The sequence below is a fragment of the Pseudopodoces humilis genome, chromosome 1 (assembly GCF_049639895.1).
Source record: "Pseudopodoces humilis isolate 2021_Gansu_Grassland_sample_001 chromosome 1, ASM4963989v1, whole genome shotgun sequence".
In the NCBI taxonomy this organism is placed as follows: Eukaryota; Metazoa; Chordata; class Aves; order Passeriformes; family Paridae; genus Pseudopodoces; species Pseudopodoces humilis.
Window position 1 is genome coordinate 113,206,702 of NC_142200.1, and position 26,125 is coordinate 113,232,826.

General features: G+C 37.1%; 1 protein-coding gene across 1 annotated transcript; it reads left to right on the forward strand.

Moving 5' to 3' along the window:
* The first annotated feature begins 1,234 nt into the window (after positions 1 to 1,234).
* NGLY1 (N-glycanase 1) lies at positions 1,235 to 25,619 on the forward strand. The gene is made up of 12 exons (XM_005518964.3): positions 1,235 to 1,420; positions 2,505 to 2,619; positions 4,776 to 5,018; positions 8,480 to 8,639; positions 11,860 to 12,082; positions 12,823 to 12,944; positions 13,348 to 13,493; positions 13,675 to 13,785; positions 18,839 to 19,003; positions 20,281 to 20,469; positions 23,582 to 23,759; positions 24,185 to 25,619. Exons 1-12 carry the CDS (start codon positions 1,260 to 1,262, stop codon positions 24,358 to 24,360), a joined length of 1,989 nt encoding a protein of 662 aa, XP_005519021.2. The 5' UTR covers positions 1,235 to 1,259; the 3' UTR covers positions 24,361 to 25,619.
* The last annotated feature ends 506 nt before the right edge of the window (positions 25,620 to 26,125 follow it).

A 26,125-nucleotide genomic window follows, 5' to 3' on the forward strand; every position in this document is an offset into this window, starting at 1 on the left:
TTTCACTATGCTAGTAGGAATAATAAATGTAATCTCAGCAAAAGTGAACTACCCTGTGTTAAATCTCAGCTTTTGTGAGGGCTATGTACCACTATCTTAAAAAGTCATAGAAGCTGAGCAGTGACCTGTCAGAAGCAGGCAGCAGAGGCATCGTGTATTATCACCTACATAATCAGAAGACAGCTTGAATTTTCAAGACCTCACTCACTCAGAACTCTTTAAATCTGCATTCCTAATAAAGTAAATCTCCACAGGCCTTTGTGTCCAAGGTTCTTCACCACAGTTCTTTCCGCAGCAGCCCAAAACAGACGTCTAGAAGGAGACCAGGGTTTGGTTTTTTGCTTCTCTGGGATAGAGTTTGGGTAGTGCAGGGCAGATGTGATGGCAGGGGCAAGTTGCTGCAGTGACATCCCTGCTCAGGCAACCCAGGTGAGCCTGAAGGTGTGGCACCCTCAGTACTGTCAAACCAGGGCAGTACAAAAGGGGATTTGTATCCTTAATGATGTTACTGCCTGCCAAGGGGCTCTCGATGTTGTAAAATATGGAATAGGCAAACATTTTCTTAAGAAATTATGCTCTTTTATGTTTGATCATTGTATACTTTTGAGCCAAATCAACCAGAAAGGAGATTTAATCTAGCTCTAAGTTACGTCCAGGTGTTAGAAAGACAAATGGCTTGTTGACAGAATTGCTTTTTTAGGGCTCCACGTGTTTCGTGGGATCTCACCTCAAAGAGCTGGAGGTTTACAAAGCTGGGGAAGAAGGATTGTACCACTGACAGTGGGCACAAGAATTGATTGGACACAAGGACATTTGGCAGAACTCCCAAGATAAGGAAGAAATTAGCAAAGACAACTCAGCTGCTGTGCTAGGATCAGCTCTGACTGAATAAAAGGCAATTCTGGCAGGGGGAGTTTGCAACCATTGACTCGAGAGAAAAAATGAGCACGTGAGCTAATCAGCATAAGAAGGGAATAATTTCTGCACCCCTTTCTGCACAGATCTATAAATAAATCGTGGACTGGCCCCTTGCACAGCGGGTGAAAGAAGCTGCTTTGGGACCCCGAGATCCCGGTGTGGTCGGGAGGTCCCGCTGCCCCGGGCCTGCGGGTCAGGATTAAACCCGCTCGGGCCCTTTAAGGCCGCCCCCCCGCAATGGCCGTCTGTGGGGATGGGGCGGTGACCTCAGCGCTCCTACCGCGCATGCGCCCAGCGGCGCTGCCAGGCTGGCGGCCACGACCTCGGTGCTCGCACGGCGCATGCGCGTGGCGCAGCGCCGGGGGCGGGCAGCGATGGCGGCAGCCGTGGGACTCTCGTCCTCGCCGGGTTCCCCCGCTGTGAGCGAGCTGTGCCAGAACAGGCGGGAGATCTTCCTGGAGGCCTCGCGGCTGCTCCTCACTTACGCTGACAACATCCTCCGGTGAGCGGGGTCGCCGCCCTCGGTCCGCGGGCGGTGCCGCAGGGTCCCGCCGGCCTCTCCCCGGCTCCGCGCGGCGCCTTCGGTTCTGTTGTGTAATAGCGGAGTTCAGAAGCGTCTCGTGTGTTTTTGTCGTGATTTTAAAATCAGTGTTGTTTACCTAGAGGTGTAGTGTTCTGGATTTCTGTTTCTTTCATTATTGCTGGTTGGTTTGCTTTGAAAGTTTAGGAGTTTGTGTATTAAACACAAAGTGATGTCTTATTCCTGATTCTCCTCCGTAGGTGGGTATTAAAACAAGTATTATTGTACTGAAAAAAGCGGGTGCATAGCAAGTAATTTAACTTGTTTAAAACTTTATTTTAACTTCATTTTAATTTCCTTGTATTTTTTATTTTATTTTTCTTTTGCCCTTTGCTTCTGACTTCGCGGGGTTGATACCAAGAGTTAATTATAGCTGAATTTCTGCGAGGTGGCTCTGTAGGGTGCACATACACGCCGGTACATGTGATTGACCTTGATGTCTTCCAGCAGCTCGAGGAATATGGGCTGCTCCTCCCTGTCTATATCTGGCTCTTAAACCGCTTGTAAAAGCTGCTGTGTGACCGAGAATGGCGAGTCCCAGGCTGGCTTCTTTTAAAGAAAAAGGCGAAAGAAGAAGGTTTTTAAAAGAGTTGACAGAGGAAAGGGTAGCTGAGAAGTGGCACAGAGACCACAGTCATTTCACTCAGTACCAGGCAGTTTAGCACAGCCTCCACGGTGGGACTAGAGCCATCCAGCATTAACCTGACGGGTTCAATTAGAATGCACCAGGTATAGGGGGATGTGAAGTTGTCTCTAAGTGTCTTAGCCCTGCTGGGTATGACTACAAAACACGAATTCATGAACATAAGTTGCAAGCTAAACTTTAGCACCAGCTGGTAACTCTCAAAGTAGAAAAAGGCATTTATAATGTCAAAGTTTTATGTAGGTTTCACCTAAGTGATGTAAATGAAGTTAAACTTTAAAAAAAAAAAATCATAGTGAAGTTAGCCTGCTTTTAAGTGTTTACTTAATTTGCAAATATAATTATAACTTTCAATTTGTTCAGGAATCCCTATGAGGAAAAATACAGATTAATTCGGATTGGAAATCCAGCATTTTCCACAAGGCTGTTGCCCGTCAGAGGAGCAGTGGAATGTTTATTTGAGATGGGGTTTCAAGAGGTGAGTATAATGTGTAACTTCAGGTGCCTTCATCAGTTTACATAGTAAAATTTAAAATCGGAATTTTTTTTCTGCTTCTCTAGTGGCAAGGCAGATTTAGGGCAGTTGGTATATTCTTTCAATCCTTGCCTGTAAATATCTGTAGCTAACCAGCAAAGAATTTAGATGTGGCTGCTTCAGAAAAATGGTGGGCTAGCCTAATGCATAACAAGATTTTTTTTTTTGCTGGTCAGGCACAATGATGGTTTACTGAATGGCTGGATACATACACATGCTAGCACAAAGGAAGTGGTGGGAAGCAGGGTGGACTGTTAGGTGAACTAAGAGTGTTGCACTATAAATAGTAAAATGTGTGTGTGTGTATATATATATTAAAAAAAAAATATAACACCATAATAGTATATTTATGTGTATTATATATATTATATATTCAACTAGATATTATTTTTATTATATAATTATATAAATAATAAAAATGTAGCACTATAAATAAGTGTTGAAACTGCCATTTTAAAGAGAGGAAAAAAAAAATTAAAACCCTGCTCTTCTTCGTGTTCCTGCCATCAGTAGAGCCCTGTAGTGATTTAGATAAGGGAAGCTGATCTGATTAAAATTTAATCTTCCAAAACAAAACCAATTTTTCAGCCAATTCACAGTGCTGCTGCACAAGTTCTTGTGTTGTCATGACAGCAGTGAAGGGCAATAGATTGACTGTTCAAGTAGTAGTAGGAGGGTGAGTTCTTCAAAACCCATTTTTAAAAGTTATGAAATGTTATCCTAAAATAGTGTTGAGTGAATCTTGATTCTGTTTTAGTCAGAAAGATGTGTTTCAAAGATTGTTTTGTATTCTCAAGTGGTCCCTGTCTTGGTTGAACTTAAACTGCCAAAGCTTGTTAAACTAGAAGTAGTTTTTGTAACCACTGGAAGCCTGGTCTGAAAACTCAGCTCTTGTTTAACGGTGCAAAGCTCTTGCTTTGCTTTAATTTGTCTGATCACACACTTCTGTATGGGTATGTACGTCATGGTACTTAGGTCCAGCTGTCATGAGACCTCTCCCTTCTCTTTGGGTGAAGTTAATTACTGTAATTTTTTAATTGAAGGAAAAAGTATGCTGAAAGAAGTGGTGACTGCAGAGGGAGAAATGATCTGTGGATTTTTTCTCTTGCTGGTGCTCAGGAGACTTTTAATGGTGTATTTTAGTAAGGAGATTGGCATTGTAGCTAGGGAAGCACTCAGGCAGGTCTCTGGGAGTGTGTTGGCTCAGTCTTACGGTTATTGTGTCAGTCAAAGCTGGAGCTCACAAGCTTCTCTTCAACTGCATGGCTAATATATTGCTCTTTCTTTTGTTTCTGCTTGGTAATGGCTTGATACATTCCATTTAGTTTTGTGGTGATTTTAAGGGTTAACGTGAAGTCTCCATCTAGAGTGATATGTGACCTCAAGTAACTGTGGGTAAGCAAGTCAGCTTAATAAATAGAAGTGCTGCAGTGGTAGAAACTGAAACTGTTAAAGGATGAGTGCTTCAGGATATTCATTTTTTTAGTAACCTGTTTCTTTATGTTAAGTACACAGGTATTTGATTCTGTCATAATTACTGATCTCATGTTACGCTACTGGTAATCATGTTGCAGTCAAAAATAAAATCTAGAAATCAACCCAGGTACCACTTTTAATAAGAGTAATATTGCTTATCTGAAAACTTAAAACTTTGATGTAAAACATACCAGTATGTAAGAGAATTTCCAGCAGATGCCATTCTAGGGACTTCTTCCTTTAACATTGAATGTCTTCCTATGTTGCCTAGGATTTCACTGAGGTACTGTGGGAACTGAGCATTAGTTGTTCCTTTCTGTTGTTGCTGCTTTCTGTGTCACACCATAACTACATAGCCCACAAATGATGCTCTGCAAAATAAGTTACTAATAAAAGCATATTGTTATGAGCCCTCTTTCTCTAGATTGACTTTAGGTTTTTGATCTGGTAGGCTTCTGAAGCTGTGAGAGGCTGCAACTTTCTATTGTAAGGGACCTAATCTAAAAACTTGAATACTGCCAAGCCTTAGGATGCTAGCTTCCAATAAACTGTTTACTATAGCTACAGATCATTGACCAGCTTAGACTTGCATTAACTGCTGAATTCATTTATCTGAATTTCAGGGAGAAACTCACCTGGTTTTCCCTAAGGAAGCTTCAATTGACCAACTACGTAAAATCAGAGACTTAATTGCTGGTGAGAGGAGTAGCAGACTGAATGAATCAAACCAAATCCACAGATCGGGATCCTCTGAAACTGTCACCAGCACTCAGACAGCTGTACAACGGCCTTCGAGACCTGTTGACTCTGTTCTTGCCCCTGCCCATCAGCAACCAGAAGCATCACTTGTGCAGTCTCTTGAAATGGTAATTATAACTTGCAAACTTCATAGGCTCATTAATCTTGCATATAAAGAATGAAGAAGAGGTAACTATTAGGACAGGTTGCTCAGAGAACCTGAGTAGTTTCCTAGAGCAACTTGGTCTTTTCTCATAGCTAATCTTGCTTTAAGAGGTTTGGACTAGACTTATTAATTCCCCAGTGGTTTCTGAAGGTTTTTGAATGTTTTCTTCATTTTACATGCAACTTAAGCATGAAACGTGCCAAAAATAGAATATTAGCAAGAGATTTTGCTGAAAATGTCCATAAATATTCTATTGATCCAGGGTGTCAAGAAAAAAAGCTGATACGTATTGAAAAGGAGCAGCAAGATGGGGAGCAAGGGTGAGAGTGGGAAGCTAAGACTAGGGTTATATTTGATATATATATCAATATATATATTGATATATATATATCAATATATATATCTATATATATATTTGATATATATATCAAATATATATATAGAGCCAGCAGAATAACAGGTGCAGAATTGTAATGTTTATAGTTATTGGTGTCTTGGTTCATGCATTTTGATCTCTATGTGTAGCCTGTGAGGAGGGCTTTCTTTTTTCACATGTGCCTGTCATTAAAAACAAATTTAGCCAGACAAGGACAAATTTATAGTTATTTAGGCTGTTTCCTTTGTCCAAGAGGTTGAGGTGAAGTTCCTGATCAAGACAGGGCAGAGTCCTTTCATCTATTGTTAACTGGCCTGATGGGAGAAGATTCAGCGCCTCAAACAACTTTGAAAAATTAAGTTAAGCCTTTTGATAGAAACTTTTAAGGGTCCTTTGGTTTAACTTTCTGAAGTGTTTTCTCCTAGAACCAGTGCCACTTTAGTCTCAGAGTTGGTGTAAGATGAATCCTTCCAAAAGCTCACTTCCCATGAATCCTTAAACGCAGGTTGCATGTTTTAAATTATATTTTCAGTATATTATTGGATATGAACTAATAAATACTGTTTTTTCCCAGTATCTACACAAGTCAGTGAATGAGAAGCAGCAAAGTTTGAAGTGATGGCTTTTGGGGGTAGAGAGCACTGAATGACCCATCCTTTCACCAGAGGTCCTTTGAGCAAGGTGCTGGTGTAGGTTGTCTTGAGACATTTAATCTAATTATGTTAGCATGGCAGTAGTTGCCTTATAATATACTGACTGGATTTCTTTTACTTTGGGGACTTCTGGGTTGGTTTTTTTGGCTTGCTTCTAGATTTTTACTGTTCCAGCCACTTCTTCAATGGTGGTTGGAAGTAATTACGAAACCTGTAGAATGATTTGCTGCTGTTGTGCTGCTTAGTACTTGAAGCTTTAAGAGTTGATCCTGCAATGACAACAATGTTGCACAATGTTGACACAATTAAATGCGGTTAATCCTTGCAATTTCTAGGTTTTTTGCCCCTACATGTGCAAGCCGTCGGGGTTGTGGATCCGTTTCTCTGAAACTGTTAATTTTCCATGCTTCCGTGCCTGGGTGGTGGGACCAAACATACTACTATTTAGAGACATCAATAATGCGATGTTTGTGCTCTGTTAGAGTGCTGTATTTAGCGGATCTCTACAGGGAACTCTACTGATAGGTCTCTGAGCCATTGAATTTGGTCTTTATAGTCTGAATTGATTGGGAGGAGGTCTGGCAGCGACTTTGCCATTTTGTTTGCACAGCAGTGGGGGGTTTATTTCCAGTGAGTATGCTGCAGAGTTATAGTTGTATTATTGTTGTATGCTCTGCTGACAGATGTCAGAGAGATTTAGAGTTGTTTCTGTAGTGCAAACATTTTTTTCTTGCCTGTGTGTTTCACCTGTCATTCATGGGAGGCCATGGAAAAGCAGCTTATTGGAAACAGAGAAATATTCCTAAATGCACAGTTCTAGGGACCTAGCCCATCACTAATTTGCTTGATTGATTTCTTCTGCATATGTTGTCATAAAATATTCTTGAGACTTGGGAAAATGGGAGCTCTGGCTAGTTGTTAATCCTGTTGGATAGGTTCTGATCTGTTTCTGAATGGCATAGTGATTACAGGAGGAAAGATGTATCCAAACTTAGAACTGCAGTGAGGTTTACCTCGCTTCTAAGATTAAATGCTTGCATAACACTTCATACAGTGGCTTTCATGAAACAGGTTAAGCACTAGTGTAACACTGGCGGTTTTGCCTCAGAAACCTGAATTGTCAAAGAATCAGGGAGAATTCCTGATGTGCTGAGCAATATCCCTGCATACCCTTTCAAGAAGCTGACAGACCATGAAGGTCTTTAGGCCTTTGTCAGTCTCTAGTGTCCCTTACTTTGTTCTTTCAACTTTCATTAAAGTGAATCTGCACACAATGTAGTTTATGATGTTAAACCAGTTACCTACAGCTGATGAGCTCCAGAAAGAGTAAGACTGGCTCTGTTCTATTTTAGCAGTTATGAAAACTAAGGACTGATCCTGCAGTACTGTAACAGCATAAAAACAATCACTTGTAATTTAAGTGCTCCTCTAAAAGAAATTATCTTCTGAAGAGTTCTCACACTTGGGTGTATTATACTGCATTTGCTCCCAGCCTCTCAGGAAAGCATTGCATTTTTGATTAAATTAAGATGGTAGTTAACAAGGCTGGAGGCTGAAACATGATGTAGCAATAGGGAAAAGGTAATTTATCAGTGCCACAGGCTTCCTCCAAAAGTATGCCAGACTCTTACTTTAAAAATCCCATTTCACTTTCTGTATTGTTCCCTTTTAAATGGGAACAAGTAGTTTGCTGAGATACCAACTTCATTACTATAAATTTCAGTATCAATTAAAATAGTTTTAGTATCTATGTGTGTACATTATTGGGTGCAACATGCCACTAGTGACTCATAGGATAATTGACTGAAAAAAACTGGTTCTCATATCCAGTTGCTACTGAAACAGACTGGGTGGTTCAGTGGTTCAGTGTCTATAAAACCTCTATCAGAGCTGATCTGTAAAAGAAGGAAGTAGAAACAGACAAGCAACATTCATGAATAAGAAATATTAAGCAGAATTAATCAATAATATAGTTCTATAAACCAGTATAGCAGTGTCCAGAAAATGAAAGTGATTATATGTCTTTTTTGTGGATTTTGAGTAAAAGATGTCCAAAAGAAAGTTGTGGGGGATTAGGTGGGAAAGAGAAGTCAAAAACTTTCCCATTTGAGGTGTCTTTAAAAACAGTTTTCTCCCTTAGTACACTTTTCACTCAAGACACCATTCAGAATGCTCAGAGATGGCAAGACTGGCTTTACAATTTGGGTGGTGGTGGTCTTCAGTTTTTGTTGATTTCTTTGCAAATATTTCACCTGTAAATAAATACATAATGTAAATATGAATTATGTAATGTAAATAGAATTATGATTTACTTTAACTAAAATAGAAGAGCTTGGTTATTGTGCCTGAAGGTGAAAGTTAATAAATCATCTTGTGACTGAAAATCTTTTGCAGGCGGCAAACATCTTGAAAACACTTCAAACAAAATTTGAGAATCTTGTATTGATGTATGAGAATCCTTCTATTCAGCAGAAAGCACTAGCTGCAATTCCCCTTCAGGAATTGAAAAGCAAGGCTCAGAAAAAGCTAGCACAAGCTACAAGACTGGACAAAGGTAATGCTGCCAAGTTGAAGTGTATATGAAAGCAGAAATGTTCTTTCAAATGTACCATACATTGTTGGTGTGTGGTCGGCGGTCTGCAGGTTCCAACTGCTGTTTCTAAATTGGAATTACCTGCTTCATAATTTACTACTCTTCTGTTTTTGTTTTGCTTTTGTCATCCATCTATTGCTGCTTTTATGTAGAAATTTCTGACTCCTAATTTCTGAATTAGTAGAAAAAGGTCCTGGGGAAACAAATGTTGCTTGCATTGCTTGAATCTTGAGTGAAATAGGTACAACGAGAGGAGGGGAGCTTCTTGTTCAAGTAGTCATTGTTATGAAATTCTCAGAGTACAGTTTTCCTGCACATACTACAGTTCTAAATTCAGAATAAATTTTTAAATACAGCTTCTCTTTTTTCAAGTGGTAATGGTGAGATTTTGAATGAGATCTTTCCAAGATGCAGCCTGATAACAAACAAATGATCACTTCCCTTGCAAATGCTTAAATGAATAGGGTTATTCCCTCTTCTTCTTGGACCTAGATATGAAATGTTGGCATAAATACTTGCGGCATCAGTGTCTAAAATTTCTATTTTCTTCATAAATGTGAATTTGTTTGGAATGTATGAAGTTTTTGTCAGTTAAAATGACATATTTCTGTTTTCAGGTGATGGTTTTAGGGTTGCTTTAGTGGTATAGTGAAATATTACTTCTATAGGATAAATATTAAAAAAAATACAATTTCAAGACCATATTTAAACAAAAAAAAATCCTTCTCACTGTGAATCTTTGATAGACTGTTTCAAGCAATTCTGCTAACTTTATGGAAGTGCTGTTGGTTTGCAAACCAAAAATAACCTCCTCAAAAAAATAATCTTTTTTTTTACAAATTACTTTGTTGTGTCTCATATGGCCACACAGTAATGTGTAATTGTGCCTTTGGAATTAAGGAAATTTTTGACAATGGAGTTTCATAGTAATTTTTCTTCTTTTATAAAACTGTATTGGGAAGTGAGAAACCATGTGAGCTAGTAAAAAGCATTCTCATTCAGCAGCATAGGACAATACAATGGGGAAAAGACACATAGCAGTAATAAATTATACAAGGAGAAAAATAAAGAACAAGCCTGCCTCTTAGACTCTGTTCTAATACTGCTGTGCACATTGTTTAGAAAAGGGGAAGGAGGGGGGAGGATAGTGTTCTGGGTGTTTCTTCCCAAATCATCAAGCTGACTTAGTCAAAATGTCTTCCAGACCTTAATTTAGATATGAATAAAGGGGAAGGGATGGAATTCCACTGTTTTGCATTGTGACAGCTTGAAAGCATTTTTCAAGAGATTTATGGAAACATTTGTTTTGGAATGGACTCTATATGAGATGTTTGGGTAATTGGCTTTCAGCTTCTTTGGTTTCTGTCCTGCTGCATTAAGACTGCCACCTCTGGGAATAAATACTTAATGCTAGGGGACACTTGTTTTTAGGATAGGCCTTGCAACACGTTATGAGCATTTTTGGCTCATAAAGACTATACTAGGAGGATAACAGTTATTTGTTGGGAAGTATAGCTTTGATTTTACTATTTCCCTTTGCCACATTTCATTAGAAAGATGGACTGAACAGTCAAAAATAGCTGTGTATCACAGCCAATTGTGTTTTTTGTTCCAATAAATCACATTTGTCATTTTTCTGTGTGATGTTGTAATGAAGGTTTTATTTTGCAAATCAAGGGAAGAATGTTTATAGCGCGTAGCAGTTATATTTTCACAGATGGGTTCTAGTTTGAATGTTGTTATCCAGGAAAAGAGAGTGTGGCCTGTGCTTGAAATCTTCTCATTCAGCTTTTAGCAAAGAGCTTGAATATACAAGCATATCTTTTCTGTAAGTAGTAAGCCTTTCTCTGAGTGTTCCAGCACAAAGGTTTTCCACATACATGAGTAAAAATGGAAATTTTACTGTAATTCGGAGTCTGATGTTCTTGCTTTTATTAACAGATAATCTCTTCCCATGCACTTCATGATCTTGGCAATGTGTGTTTGATAGTGTTAGTGCTCCTACAGAGTCTTTTGTACCAAAAATGGCTACAACTTCAAAGCAAGATGTGAAATGAGCATAAAAACTCATCTTAGGTTTTTTTTCACCATCCTGTAAAAGGATCTAGTGCATAAATGTTTAGTGCAACTGCCTTCAATTTCCTTTAAACAGCATTTTTACAAATTTATTTTGTATGTTAATATTCATTAGTTAAACCTGTCTGCACTGTGACTAGAGTAAAGCTGTAGTGCACAAAAATAACCAGGCAGTAATACCTATGATTGCAGTGTGGCCTAGATGATAAAGGTATTAGGAAGAATTATTTGAATATTTATGTATCTGAGAAGGAAGAGTATCTCTCTGGGGATTGCATTTGAAGATTCCAAGGAATTTAAAGGAATGGCTCTCTCTTGAAAAATTGGATTTGTTTTTTAGGTAAAATGGGGGTATTTCCAGGTGTCAGAACAGTGAGAGTATGCAAGTGGGTTCTGACACCTGTTGTAAGTAGGAAAATGGTCCAGAAGAGTCTGGTGTGGTAAAATCATCTAGAGTAGAAAACAAAAGACATCCTGTGTCTACCTTGGGTAAGCTGAGAAAGGTGTTTGTTTGCTGAAATTAGAACAAACTTAATGTGTTTGCACGGTATATATGTATTTTCTACAATAATTAAGCTGTGTTTGTAGAAAGTCTGTTTATAGAAGGCCTGTACACCTGGTTGTTTAGACTGCTGCCAGTGTCTGGTTCTTTAGGATTTTGAAATCAAAGCAATTGTTATTCCTAGTTTAATAGTTAAGAATAGGAAAATATTTTGGAGCAGAAAAATAATTAACTCTCTGTTCCAAAGTCCTGGAAGAGTGTGAAGGGCATGAGGAACTTCACCAGGCTGAAATGTAAATCTGACTCGTTTTTCTGAGCAATTTCTTATTTTCATTTTAACTGTAGTACTTAGGACTGCAGTTTTTTACTCTTAAGTTTGAACTTAGTCTTGACAATTTAGATTTTCTTTTCTGTATGTGTTTAAGTAATATAGGAAGCTTTTTAATACAGTTTTTATATTTAAAAGGATATATATTTAAAAGGATCCTTATATATACAAAAACATATAAAGGCCCAGAGATGCTGATTTGTATGGGCACTGTCAAGTTCAACTAAATTACTTTTACTTTTTCATTTGAACCATGTGTTGTATGAATTTTACAGGTGCACATGTGAATGAAGAGGACTTCTTATTGTTGGAGCTTCTGGATTGGTTTAAGACTTCCTTTTTTCGTTGGGTAAATAGTCTTCCTTGCAGCAGGTGTGGTGGGCAGACAGAGCCTAAAAGTGACTATCTGTTGCCTACTGATGATGATCTAAGGTGGGATGCCAGTCGAGTTGAAAACCATTACTGCAACCAGTGTCAGCTCTGTAATAGATTCCCAAGGTGAGCATACAGAGACTTGCTGTCTTTTTTTCTTTCAAGAAACAGCTTTGTGCTTTTTGTGAACAGGTGAGAAGTTGTTCGTTCAGAGAGTAGAGAAGCTGTTTTAAGTAACATAATAGAATGTTTGATGAACCAGCAATTTCTCTACAAGATTAGAGATTTTTAAAAACAATATGTGCTTTCTCCTATGCAGCCTTGTTCTATTCATGCTTGTCTGGCTTGGTTGGGGTTTTTTTAATGTTAATTTGATGAACTACAGCTTCCAAATAAAATATGTTAGTATTGGCAACCATATGTAGGTAGTGTTTTGTTACTGCACAGAAAACTTCACTTCTGTAGGAAATCACAGTGTAATATACATCTTTTGCTTCATCTGTATCAAAAGAGCAAATACACAATGCATTTATACTTCTGTGATGTTTAGACATTTTGCAAGCTATTTAAACGACAAGCATACAAAAGTCATATTTTAAGATGTCTAAATCAATTTTGAAAACTTAACCAGATTCATTCCATGGCTGCTATAAACATATGATGGAATCATGTGAGTTGAGGTAGCATTCTGATCAGATGCATTTTCTGCGGTACAGAATTGCTGCGGTACAGCAGTTATTTCCATTATCTTCTGTGGACTGCTCGGTACTGAAGTCTGTTCAGATCATCAGAACACCATGTGAAGATTTCTGAAAGGTGAAATGTATTTTTAGTTGTTCATCTTTTGTATTGCTTTTCTCCTGTAGATATAACAACCCTGAAAAACTTCTGGAAACCAGATGTGGACGCTGTGGCGAGTGGGCCAACTGTTTCACACTGTGCTGCAGAGCTGTAGGGTTTGAAGCAAGATATGTCTGGGACTGTACAGGTATTCTGGAGTCTTGTAACATTAATACAAACCTGTTCAAAAGAAGTTTATGTATTTTATGTCTCTCAGATCATATTAGCCATCGGGCAGCGTGTGCAGTTATGCAGTCAGCTAACAAAGACAATATACATTCAATTTCCTGTCTTGCCTGATGAGATGAAATACAGTTCTGCAAGTAAGGTCAGATGACTGACTTCAGAATGATACAATCTTTAGCTGAATGTAAGGGACTATGATCCTAAGAAAAAGGAAGCTTTGGTAATGTTTCTAAATGTAGATGAACAGAAAACATGTTCTTTCACCTGTTCTTTCATTTAATAAATCTGAAAAAGTTACGATGTTCTGCAAGATTAGATAGAGGCTCTATCTTCATAAGTGTTCATTCTTGGCCTTTGTTACACAGATCATGTGTGGACTGAAGTATATTCTTCATCTCAGAAAAGATGGCTTCACTGTGATCCTTGTGAAAATGTGTGTGATAAGCCTCTTCTTTATGAAACTGGCTGGGGAAAGAAGCTCTCCTACATAATTGCATTCTCCAAAGATGAGGTAGGAGTAGTGATGCTAATAATAAACAAACTTGCCCTGAAGCAAGTGTGCAATGTATTCCACCTTGGTGTGATTTTCAGAATTATTGTAGAAAAGCATACTTTCTTTAACTAGTTTCTTTAAATGAAGCAAGATACATGGAATTTTTTGGTTGCTTTATTTTCTTTCACTTGTGCTTGAGGTTGTTGATGTCACCTGGAGATACAGCTGTAAACATGAAGAAGTACTCTCCAGAAGGACAGCACTCAGCGAAGCTACACTGCGAGAGACAATTAATGCACTAAATAGAACGGTATGTGACTTTTCTTCAATGGGTTTCTGAGAGTGAAACACAAGTATCTGCACAATGTGAAGTCCTCAAACAAAGGAATGCATTTGGTAACCTCATAGGAATTTCCATGCACTGTGGATATAAAAAATGCTGTTAATTACCCATTTTACCCTGAATACATAGGAATCAGTGTGTGATGAACTTACTGGAAATAAGATAAATGATGGTATGTAAGATGATTGTCATATTATCTCTTATATACACAGATATGTGCATATATATTATTTTTCTTAGGAACTTTAGAGCAAATTTGTACTTGCTAGGAGTAAACTGCAACTGCTGAGTAACTTGTATAACTTAGTAACTGTGTGGGCTCCTTCAGGGTGACTGAATGTTTTCCACATCAGTGCTGCTATAATTTGAAAACAGTAGCATTTACAATTGTAAGAAATGCAGGTTTAATTTGATTTTAGTGAGTTTTTACAAGCACTAGGAAGTGAGAGGAATGATTCACGGACTGTTTTGAAGCCTTTCAAAAGGTGTTGATACCATCAGCAGAGTTTTGACTCAGAGCCACATGTATTTACATTGTTCATGCTGAACATCCCAAAAGTACATGGAGCCATTTGCACCTGCATGTCATGTTTGCAGAATCTGTCTGCTAAGGTTTTTCCACTCCTACCTGGGACACCATGAACTTGGTTCAATATTCTATAATACCATAAAACCTTGAACCACCTTGAGGTTTCAGTTTTGTCCTCCCTTCCTTACAGGGCTAATTCCCATGCATGGAAACTTTAGTTCCAGTGGTAGTATACAGCTGATGACTTAATAAACAGATTATGACTTTCTTGAGGCCTGCTGGCTTGAGAGTTATAGCCATACATTAAGATTGTGAAGAATTGAGCTGGAGTAATATTTTGAGACCAGGGCTTGAAATCATTTTAACAGTAATGAAAAATTAGAGTCACCTAGCAGAGCAGAGCACTGAGAAGAGTAACCAGAACAGCAAGGCAAAAGGAGGTGTAGGATCAAGTTGAGGAATGCATGCTCTTTGTGCAGAGTTGCAGGAATCTAGTGGTGTCCCCTCCACCCTCCAAGCCATGAACCCCTGCTGGTTACAAAGCTAATCTGAGGGGTCCTTTCTTCTGATCTTTTGGCAAAAGAAACCAATCACCACATTCTTCACCTCCACAGCTGTCTGTACAGAAAGATCTTTGGAAATAGGGCACTAGTAAGTTGGAAAATTTCCCAGACAATATTGATGGAATCAGAAAGCTATGCCATCGTTGTCAATTCAGTGATGTCACTGTAGGATCATGCTCTGTTTCACTTAAAAAGTTTAGGAAACATCTGCAAAATGTGTCATTGCCATCTCTAACAGATAGTGCTTCATGTTGGTCTGTTTCTTACTCCTTTCCACCTCCTTTACAGGACTGTGCAGCTCTCAAGCTGACATGAGCACTTTTCAGATGAAGAATAGAATAGAATATCTGATCATAGAAGAACAGAATTCTGGTCATACATTATATGAAAATTTAAAAATAATAGAGGGAAGAAAGTTATACCTGTGTTTCCAGTACCTTCTCTGTGTTTTTCCTATCTCTCTTTCCCTACATGTGAAAAATCCCAACCCTTCCATCTCTATGCTGTTGCTTTCCCTGCTGCTTTCCAGTGTTATTAAAGCTGTCTTGTAATTTTATAAGAACATCTTTTGTCAGTCTTTTTAATCGTATTCTATTCTGAGGAGCAAGTTACTCTCTCTACAAAGTGAGTGATACACTCCTCCTGCTACATACACTATTCAGAATGTTTGATTAATTTAATTTATTAAGTTAATAAATGTAATCCCTGTAAGTATCTGCTCTTGCTCCTTTTTTTATTTGTCACTTACAATAAGAATTAGATTTCAGAGTCTTAGAGGCCGTTTGCCATCCAGTTGCTGAAAGGACTGGGTGTCTTTCCTACATTTGTCCTAGTTAAAAGGCCCTTCCTAGAGTTCATACTAAGGACAATACAGTGAGGAAACAGGGGACTTCAAAAAGTTGGTGTCCAGGATTCTCCATGTTGTACTTTGCAGTCACAAAGGGCAAAGGTAACTCCTCCCTGGAACTTTAAAGAAGTGTTAGAGCAAGTTTCCGTTACTCCATTCAGTCACAAGCCTCTAGCCAGTATGGTTTCCTTCATTGCAGCCTATTCAGACAATAACTGTTGTAGAGGCCTCCTCTAAATTGCCCTTTTCCCATCATCTCCTAGAGACTGTCTCCACAGTTGGAGGAATTAGTCTTTGTACTGCTTGGTGCAGAGGTCTAGTGCTGTGTCTATCAGACTCAATTTTTCTAAGTTACAACTAAGGAGAAGCACAGTATGCAGTACACATTATCACCTGTGTTAACGAAAATGGAGTCTGAGGGATCATTTTTGTCTTTCCTGCATAAAGAGCAAGGGCTGTGGCTGTTACTTCTCTGGATGTCTGTCTGTTCCATTGCCAAGCAGAGGCCACACAACAGTTCAGAAGTTGTTGAGTGGTTTGCATAGCAGACAAGATTAAATTAATCTCTTCTGTACTTATTTTATTTCTCAAAAATAATTTGTGTGTTTTATCTGGGTCAGGCATTCCTAAATGTGTGTATAGCCTTTGCATTACCCACTATCTGATAATATTCTGTAGTACTATAGCACATATTGACACAAATTTTCTTCACTTACTGCCATATTCCAGGCTATTGTCTGTTATCCCGATGGAAGGTGGGGGAGGACGCTGAACTTTCACTGCTTTCATTAGAATTTGGATGGTGGAACAGAGAAGCAAATTATTTTTTTATTTGCTCTCAGCTCCAATTTTTTGGTAGTGATTATGAATGGTTATAGCCAGGTCAACTGTTGATAGGAAAACTAATTTAGGTTGGATTACAAGCATTTCATGCTCATTAATGTGAGATGAACCAGTGTTCTTTGTCAAAGGTTTAAAATTCCATTCATGCCCTCAAATTATCTGTTGCTCATCCAGCAGTAAGCCTACTTGAACTATTGGTTTTATATAACTATATATATATATATACAGTTATATATATTATATATATATATATATATATATATATATATAGTTATGTATAGTTATATATAACTGTGGGTTATTGGTCTCCTGAAAGAAGAGAGTCCTTCAGGAAGCATCAACAGCACAACTTGTATATGACACAGAACTGATTTTAGAAGTGCAGTTCACCATCCTTCTTAGTACCTTTGTCTGCCAAAGAAAGGTGATGCCTGACCAAGTATGTAGAGGGTAATACCTTGAAACAAACAAAACAACAACAACAAAACCCAAAAAACTAAAAACCAAATAACCCAACCAAAAAAAAAAAACAAACCAAAAACACAAAAGCAAGAAGTTTGAGCCACGGCAGCTGGAGTTTTTGCAATCCATTTCTGATGACAATGTCATTGGTAGGAAATGTAGTTACAGGTTTCCCAGCACAGGCTGTGTTGATGTCTGCTGAGTCTGAGTGTTTGGCATGTTGGACCTGCTGCATTTCTGTGCAAGAGTCTGGGTGGCAGGAGATGACAAGAATTAGCATACTTGTGTTGTGCTCTTTATACTTGAGGGACTTACTGTTTTCTTGTATTATGCATGATGAGGTGTGTTTTCTGAACCCTTTTCATGTCGAAGCACTGCTCTATAACAGGTTTTTTAGCTGTTGTTACAAAAACTACACAGCACCCAGTTCTCAGCATGACATCAGTGATTTCAGTGGTGATGACCACTGACACTGGGTTTCCACTACATCAAAGTGCTTAAAGGAAATTGTGAACTGGTGTTGTTAATTTAGGATGAACCATATCAAACTTCCTCTGAGCTGGAGCAAGATCAGTACTGCTGCATAGGGATATCCTAAGTGTCAGGGCAACTGTTAGATTCGGGAAGGCCTGATGTTTCATGGGAAACTGCTGCAACCGGTGCTTGTCATCCATCAACACAAGTAGAGGTGTGTTTCCCCCCTTGCTGTGTTAGAACTGGTATTTGGCATCTGGAATATGTTCAGCTGGAGCTGTTTTTTGTCATTTCTCTGTATCTACTTTCCTGTATACAGTTCCACATTGTTGACGGAAGCAAAAACGGTCTTCAGATGTTTCTTTTGTGATCTCTATTAGCAAAACTAGCTGGGATCAGAGCTGCTTTTGAGATAATTGAAATGCCTATCAGCCTCAAGTGTCAGGTCCCAGTGGGCTGAGTGTGCATGCCTTGGGTGATCACCAAAGCAGAAAAAGAGATGTGTGTAATCATTTACATACTCAATGTTGAACTTAATTTTTTCAGTCCCATGTGGGTTTATTCACACCTAAAAAACTGAAAAGCTTCACATTCCAGATTTGTATATTTGACATGAAAACCATGTAGACAAAATACTAGCATATCAGTGAAATTTTAAAAGTTGTTTACCAAAAAACTGCTCATAGTTTTATTCATGTAGTCAAAGAAGACATGTAATTCTTTTTATTTTTCACTAATTTTTCTGGAACTAAGTTTTTCTTTGTTTTCTGACATCTGAAAAATGGAGATGTCAAGGTTTGTTTATGACAGAATCAGTGAAATAACTCTTTGAAAGACTTTTATTTGGGCTTAATCACAAAACCAAAACTGTTGTCAATCAAGTCACTCCACCTTCGAGAATTAAAATTTGACCACATGTGATTCTTGCCTTCTCTTTCCTCCAAATAATATTGAGAACAGCTATGGTACAGTATACATATGAATAGCTATAAAAACTGTTATGGAAGTGTTTTATTGTCCAAGTAAATATTGAAAACAAAGGACAAACGTTATTTTAAAAGAATTCCACATAGTGTCTGCAAGTTCTTAGGGAAAGCACTGCTGTCTCATAACTGTACACTTATGACTGCTTTATATTTCTGTCTGTGGTATAAGTTTAATGCTTCTAACAATTGGTCTAGACTTTAAATGTTTATCTGCTTTTTCAATTACGTTTTTCCCTATTAGTGTCACTCTAGAGCAGAATTACAAATACCATTTTTTCAGAATGTTTTCTTTTTTCCTAAATGTCTTTTTTTTCAGAGACAAAAGTCTTTGTCAGAAAATAGAAAAAGAGAGCTCCTGGAAAGGACTATTGTGGAGCTTGTTGAGTTTATTTCTCCTAAAACACCTAAACCCGGCGAATATGGTGGAAGGACATCAGGCTCAATGGTTTGGCGAGTAGCCAGAGGTGAAATTGGTCCAGAGGTATTTAACTTTTGCACTGCTGACCATCTTAGAGGTAGCTAACTAAGGCTTCATTATTATGATCTGTAAAAAAAAAACATGGTAGGTAGCCAGATTCAGCTCAAACAAGTGAATCTTGCAAAAACATCAGGTGAAAGTTTGATATGAGTTCAGTAGAGGTCCACAGGTAATTTTTGAGAATTGATGGTGGAGAATTGATTCTAATAGTGTTTGGGACTTCTTGATGTAAAGTGCATTTTGTTCTTAAAAGTTAAAAATACCTTTTTTATTTAAATTAGTCTGACAGAAGTAGAAAGTATGTTAGTTGAAAAAAATTGGGAAAACTGTAAAAAATTTTTGTATTTGTATTATTAGTTACTTCCAGGTTTTAACCAATAGTAAGTTTTGACCAACTATTTTTGTTAATCAATTAACAAAATTGGGAGCAATTAGAATTGTGTAAATTAAGCAATCACTTAATAAGCTTGATTGATTTTCACATCAATATTTTTTTACTGTTTCCAAAAGCAAGACTTAATTATTATTTATTTTATGCTAAGATACAGTTTCCCAGAACCATAATAATATTTAACTTGAACCATAATAATATTTCACTTTGAGGATGCAAAGGTGTGGCATCAATTTTGTAGCAATCCAGTCATGTGGAATGTCTAATTGTCCTAAATAGAAACAGTTAAGTGAAATTAATGAGTTTCTTAGGATTGTCTAATTTTCAGAAACTAATAGTTTATTGCAATTCTCTGTTGTTTGGAAAACTTAATTTCTGAAACTCATAAGAACAATGACTTTAAAAAAAAATAATACTATGATGCTACGAAGTTTGTACTTTAAGTTTTTTGAAGTTGGCTTGTAAACAGGTATACACAAGCACCTGTACATAGTAGTCACAGATTTGCTATTCAGAATAACCATTTACTTACTGTACAGGTAATGTATTCAACATATAAATTTTCTGTTCTGAAACTAATTTCTTACTTAAATTACATTATTTCATGTTAATTTGGTAAAAAATTACTTCTAAAAGAAATTACATGAAAATTTAAAAAATAAAATTACTCCTCCCCTCTGGAAAAGTTACAGGTGTACTGTAGGAAACTGGTTTAAAACATTTCTTCTGCAGAAATGGTTTTGTGACCTCTCTTAAAAAGGACATTTTTTTTTTCACTTGGCAGCAAAACTGAATTGCAAAACCATGACATACTGTTTAAAAGTAACATAGTCTTGGGGGAATTTAGGCATTGGGGAGTGAAGGTGCGTCTGTTTTTTGGCTTTTTCAGAAAAGAAAAGAAGTAGTTTTTATTCCCTCTGAAAAGGAGAAGACATCTAAACTGTTCCATCTCATCTACAATGTAATAGATGATAGTTATACACGGATTTCCAATAACAGTGAAAAAATAAGTGGCTGGGAAGCAGGTGTTTGGAAGGCAGAATCTGTTTGGAGAAAGGTTGAAACAGATTGGAAAATGGTAAGAATAGGAATTATTAAAAGCCTATAATGTACAGTAAAATTGTGGTAACTCCAGTAAAAGAGAAAACCCTTGCCAATGTTTGTATTCAAAACCTCTCTTGGTGCTCATAGAATTTAGCTGATGTTATAAATGCTGTTGTTAAGATCCAGTAAGATGGCCAGATGGTACAAGAAATTAGAAATAAATATAACTTGTCTTTCAGAAAGGATGATTGAATTCTCTGCAGGTAGGTAAAATCCTTGCCAGAACACCAAATTTTAAAAAGTGGCTTCCTTCTTAGACTTTTGGGAAAATGCTGTTTCATTGAAAAGCAGTATTTCTTGAATTGAAACAAAAAAGGTACTTGTTGTTTTAAGAGTAATTTTATAGTGTATATCTCTTTGATATACAGCCAAAGGAAGAAATTGTCATCCTAAATAACACAATTCCATCTGCAAGAAGACAAAAACCTGTCAGTTACCCAGAATATTGTATACCCTGCCCAAAATCTTTCCCAAATGTCAGGACTGAGCAGCACAAGAGTCATAGGCTCTAGATCTAGGAAGAGAACTGTTACCTTGAAGTGGGAAGGGATTGTGTACTAGCAAACAGCTTTTCCCACGACAGGAACCAACTGTGGAACAGAATGTTCTTGTCAGGGACTAGAGCATGTTACTCCTTTTTTCCTTTGCCATTTTACTAGTCTGAAGGGTCTCTGACCAAATATTCTTCTAGCTTCCCACTGATGAAAATGGATCTAAGTATGTATCTGCCTTTTGAGATTTTCTCTCCTGGGTCTGTACATAACTGATTTGCAAAATGTAATGGGGGAATAACTTGAAGAGGCTATGCTGTACTAAAGAGAATAAAGAGAGAAACAGGAGAATAGTATGAAAGATGTCACAATGGAGTAAACCTAATAGTAAAAGAGAAGTAACAAAAAGCTCAGAATAAGGGACAGGTGTTCTGTTCTTCCCCAGGATCTGCTAAAAATCTGATAGCACGTTATGTTTTCAATTCTGCAATGATCAGTTATCCTCACTTTTGCAAGAAACATGCTGTCCCTGCACTGAAACTAAACTACAATTTTTCTCAGCTCTACTAATCAAATAAGACAGGGTGAGACTGATCTATAAGACCAGGCAAAAAGACTTTACCCTTGTATTCAGTAACACATCCAAAGGATGAGATGATGGCACTGAGAAATTAGGAGCTACAGCTCTAGGTCTCTCTCAAGCTTGTGGGTAAGGCATGTTAGTTCTGCAGGAATTGCATCCTGCAGAAAGTGTGTAAGAATCTAAGAATTTGAGATTACTTTTCATTGGGTGTTGTTTGTATAATGGGAGATAACAGCAGAGGGAGAGATTGTTACAGGTTTGCCTGTTCTTTTTGTACAAGATGCAGCTTTGGACTTCGATTCAGCAGCTGTCCAAGAGCTTAAAAGCCAAAGGAACCTTTACAGGAGTACTTGGTAAACATTTATTATGTGATGAATGGCAAGGCATTTAAATCTAAAAGCCACAGAAAATATATCTGTAAGCATTAGACCAGGAGTACCAGAAAAGAACCATTTGGTTTCATGGTACAGAATGCAAACAGGTACAAATCACAAATTGAGTCAGATTACCTGGAGATAACCTGGTATCCAGGACTCAAGCAGGCAGACTACAGTAAATAATAGTGTAAGAACCTGTAGATCTGAAATCCATGGATTTGTCAAAGGCTTGTTTTCCAGAAGAATTGCTGCCGTGGAAGAGAATTTGAATGGGTTGGTTGGTTAGGTTTTTTCCTCTGAAATCAGACATCTTTCAAATAATACTAGAAACAAAACAACCAAATTTGAAAGTTAGAGGAAAGTCAAGAATAAACAAAAGAAATCTTTAAGTTATTTTTTTCTGATTAAATGCTTGGATATTATAATGAAAGATGAAACAGACTAATGCCTGAGGCTTTTCTAGTGTTCAAAATTATATTTTTAGTGCCTTTCAACCAAGTAGTATTTAATGGGGTGTTTTGGCTTCCTTATTCAAGTACAGCAGTTCAGTAGGATCTGATCAAGGGAAAGCTCTTGCTAGAACCACATTAAAAAAACGTGTGGAGGCCAGCACCTTAGTGAACATTAAGATTACATTCACATGAAAACAGCTTAAATCATTAAATTTTCATAGGTGGTCTTCAGTGTAAATCCTCACACCTTTGGGGTTTTTGAGCTTTCTTCAACACGAAAATAGTAACACTAAAATTTTGTTTACTAGTCTGTCAATGACATTTCTATATTAGGGTGTGATCTTTTGGAAAACAAGCTACTGTGTTTTATCATTTTATTCTGGGTTGTGTTTTCAAGATTAAAAAATGAAGAGCTGACTAAGTCCACTCAGTATGATATTAATCAGAAGCTTGGACATGACAGAATTTTTATTAATTTAGGATTCCAAAAGGATCACGGTAGTTTGGACTCTTTAATCAGTAGTGTCTGTTATTTAGGTTTACTGATAATAGATGTTGGACTTGTCAGGCACTTGTGACCAGATTCTTGAGAGGGTTCACAGTAATTGTAATGAATGTTAATATGTGAGCGTGACTGTTCAGCCAGGTGAAGTTCAGAACAGCATTGGGACTAAATTAAATTGTGCAAAGTTGTAGCAGTTCAAATAATGTTAATATGCGATTTACAAATGGCTGGCATGAATGATTTGCTTTAACTGAGACACATCAAGTCCTAGGAGAAGCAGTGTGCAGGCACAGCTGAAGAATCTACTGATTGCACAGTTCTTTTCATCAACAGTACTGAACAACTGAAGTGTTCTGTTAATTTAAAAATACATCAAATTCTCCTTCTTTAAAAATAATAAACTTAAGTGTTTTTGTGGCTTGAAATTTGCTATGGATGTTGAAATAGCAAGGGGCTATGAACATGTACAATTACCTAACTGGAATATACTTGAGGATGAAGAAGGAGTTTTTTTTGCATAAAATTGTACTTAGTACATTTTTAAAGGTTCAGGGGCTTGACAAAGAGTGAGAGTGTGTTATCTTGAGATTTTTATGTCATTGTTATGAAGATTAATTTGATGTGTTTTGGTCATCTCAGTTTTTGACAGTTTTTGCTGGTTGTCTTCTTTCCGTGTAGGTTTATTTAGCTCGAAAAGAGGGGTCATCCTCTGCTTCCGTCAGCTGGAAGTTTGAGTGCAAGTCAGTCGGTCTAAAAATAGATAACATTTCAGTTAGGACAAGCAGTCAAACATTTCAGAGTGGAAGAATACAGTGGAGACTTTGCTCTCCTACAGCAGAAGTTGCTCTGATAGGAGGTAAGTCTGGAATTTAAATAATGAATTATATCATATAGCAGAGGTGTAACTGGAAATAGTTTATGTGGAGAGAGTGTGCAAACATTAAAAACAAAATATGAATATTCTTTACTTTTCCAACAGTGTTTCTTAGCAAGGCCAAGAAAATACTGTGCATTTAAATCAAGCTGGTACAAAACTCAGTTTTATTAATATACACTACCTTAACAGAGCAGGGCAAGCAGGAGCGGGGAGTTAATACAAGATACCTGTGTTTACTAGGAAGGATAGATACATCTGTGTCTGGTGGCAAATGAGTAAGAGTAGTTGCAGCTGAGATCCTTAAACATCCGTTACAGCTTAGCTTTTTTAACGTGCATTCTATTATTATATACTGTCTGGGGCTGTGGCTTACTCAATTATTTATTTATCTTTTCCTCCAATAGATAAAAATCTTTGCTCCTATTCAGATTTTTCTGGAGCAACAGAAGTTGTGTTGGAAGCAGTTTTAAATGGAGGGGATGGTGAAGCTGCATGGCAACACACACAGCTGTTTAGAGAGAGCTTAACAGGATGTGGGGAAAATTGCTTGGAGATGATTATAAAACTCAGTGACCTCTGAGAATCTGAGCTGCAGAAATGTACTTTGGAATCCTTGAAGACATTATACCATGGATACAACATGAAGATTTGGTTGGCAATTCCTCTTCATCCTGCTGGCAGCTTATTTCCTGTTTCACTGCTTCCATTAAACCAACTTGAAACTGCACGTGTACTGAATAGGTAAACATCACAGTGAGAACCTCTTTGCTATAAAAACACCAAAATTAAGGGATTGAACCATAAAGTACCCTTAAACTTTACAATGAAAAGGAAACAACATTTTTAGGAAGCAATACATGATTATAGAAGCACAAAGCAATTGTAATTGATTTTAATTTGGAGTTTTGGGATTGGCTTGCTGGTTGTTTTGGGTTTTTATAATCTATTTGGAAAAACAGTTTGAATTCTGTTTTCCAATTCCAACAGATGCTTGTGATGATTTTAAAATATTTTAAGCAATGTTAGAGGATTTAGACATTTTTTAAAAAATTTGATTTTGTGTAGTATCCAGAAGTGCTGAAATTAAGTTAATTTCAAGATTGCTTCAAAATTTCCTTGTTAGATGTCTAAGTATTAAACCCATGTTTAATACCTAGAACTATTCAGAAGCATGATGGTTGCTGGAAAAAATAACCTCATTTTGAAATAAGTGTTCATTATATACCTAAAATTGTCATGGCCTGTGATATGAAATTGAGGCTTAAAACTGATTAAGAACATGGTATTTTTTTCTATGAAAAAATAGGTTATTCAATATAAATACTTTTTAATGATATTAATTCAGATTTGCTTAATAAATCTTTTAAAAGGTAGACATGTAGGTTGAAATCCTTTTAAGCTATTGTCTTGACTTGCTTCAAATACTATTCCCAGATGTGATGTAAAAGCATATACATTTTTTTTCTGTTCAATTAATGCAGTGTTTAAATTTATTTTCAGTCAATATAATAAAAAATACTATCCAGGAGATGTCAGATGTTGCTATGAATAAAGCATGGAGTGAATGTTCAGATTAGATAGTCTTTTTCAGAATGTGAGGAAGGCCATGCGTGGATTATACAAGAGATTTTCTATTACAGAACTAAAATGCAAAGTTCAAACTATGGTTTTATTTTAAAATAAGTGAGAATTAAGGATGATGTTCTCAAGATCAGTATTTTTAAAGATTTTCTTCCTTTTTCTGACCTTTCCAACCTCTGTATTGAAGTGTTTGTCAAAAATAATTTATGTTGAAATAAATGTTTGCTGACCTTTCAACAAATCTAAGCAAATATAAAACTATTCAGATTTTATTAGAAAACTGCATATGCACAGTGAACACAGGCATCTTAAAAAATAGTAGATTATGGCAGCTCAGAAGTGACAGAACAATGTGTGATGGATTATATACCCTTTACTTCAGAATGTAAATGGAGAGTTTATGAGGGGAATTAGAGTCAGGGAATCCCTGTAATACAGAATAGCACAGTGACAGGGTACTGTATTGTACACACTGGAAGGGTGTTTATCAGTGCTTGACTAATGCAAAGTGAATTTGCCAGTCTCCATTTTAAACTACTTCTGTGTTTAGTTTCAGTTAAACGCTTTTTCTGAGATTTTGACTAGGAGCCAAACAGAAAATTATTTTAGCCTAATATGGATACTACATTGGAAGAAAAAAGGAAAAGGAGGAAAACTCAGGTACCACCAATCAACAAAAATGTTTCCACTTAATATTTTGATAGCTGAAAAAGTTAGTGCTTTAAGGCAGAAATTGTTTTTGCAGTGGAATTGCAAGAATTCTT

Excerpts from the sequence above, each read along its gene's own strand:
- NGLY1 (XM_005518964.3), top strand. The coding sequence starts at position 1,260 with ATGCGCGTGGCGCAGCGCCGGGGGCGGGCAGCGATGGCGGCAGCCGTG. Across the intron at positions 2,620-4,775 it reads TTGAGATGGGGTTTCAAGAG|GGAGAAACTCACCTGGTTTT; the intron begins GTGAGTATAATG and ends TCTGAATTTCAG. Across the intron at positions 19,004-20,280 it reads GAGGTGAAATTGGTCCAGAG|AAAAGAAAAGAAGTAGTTTT; the intron begins GTATTTAACTTT and ends TGGCTTTTTCAG.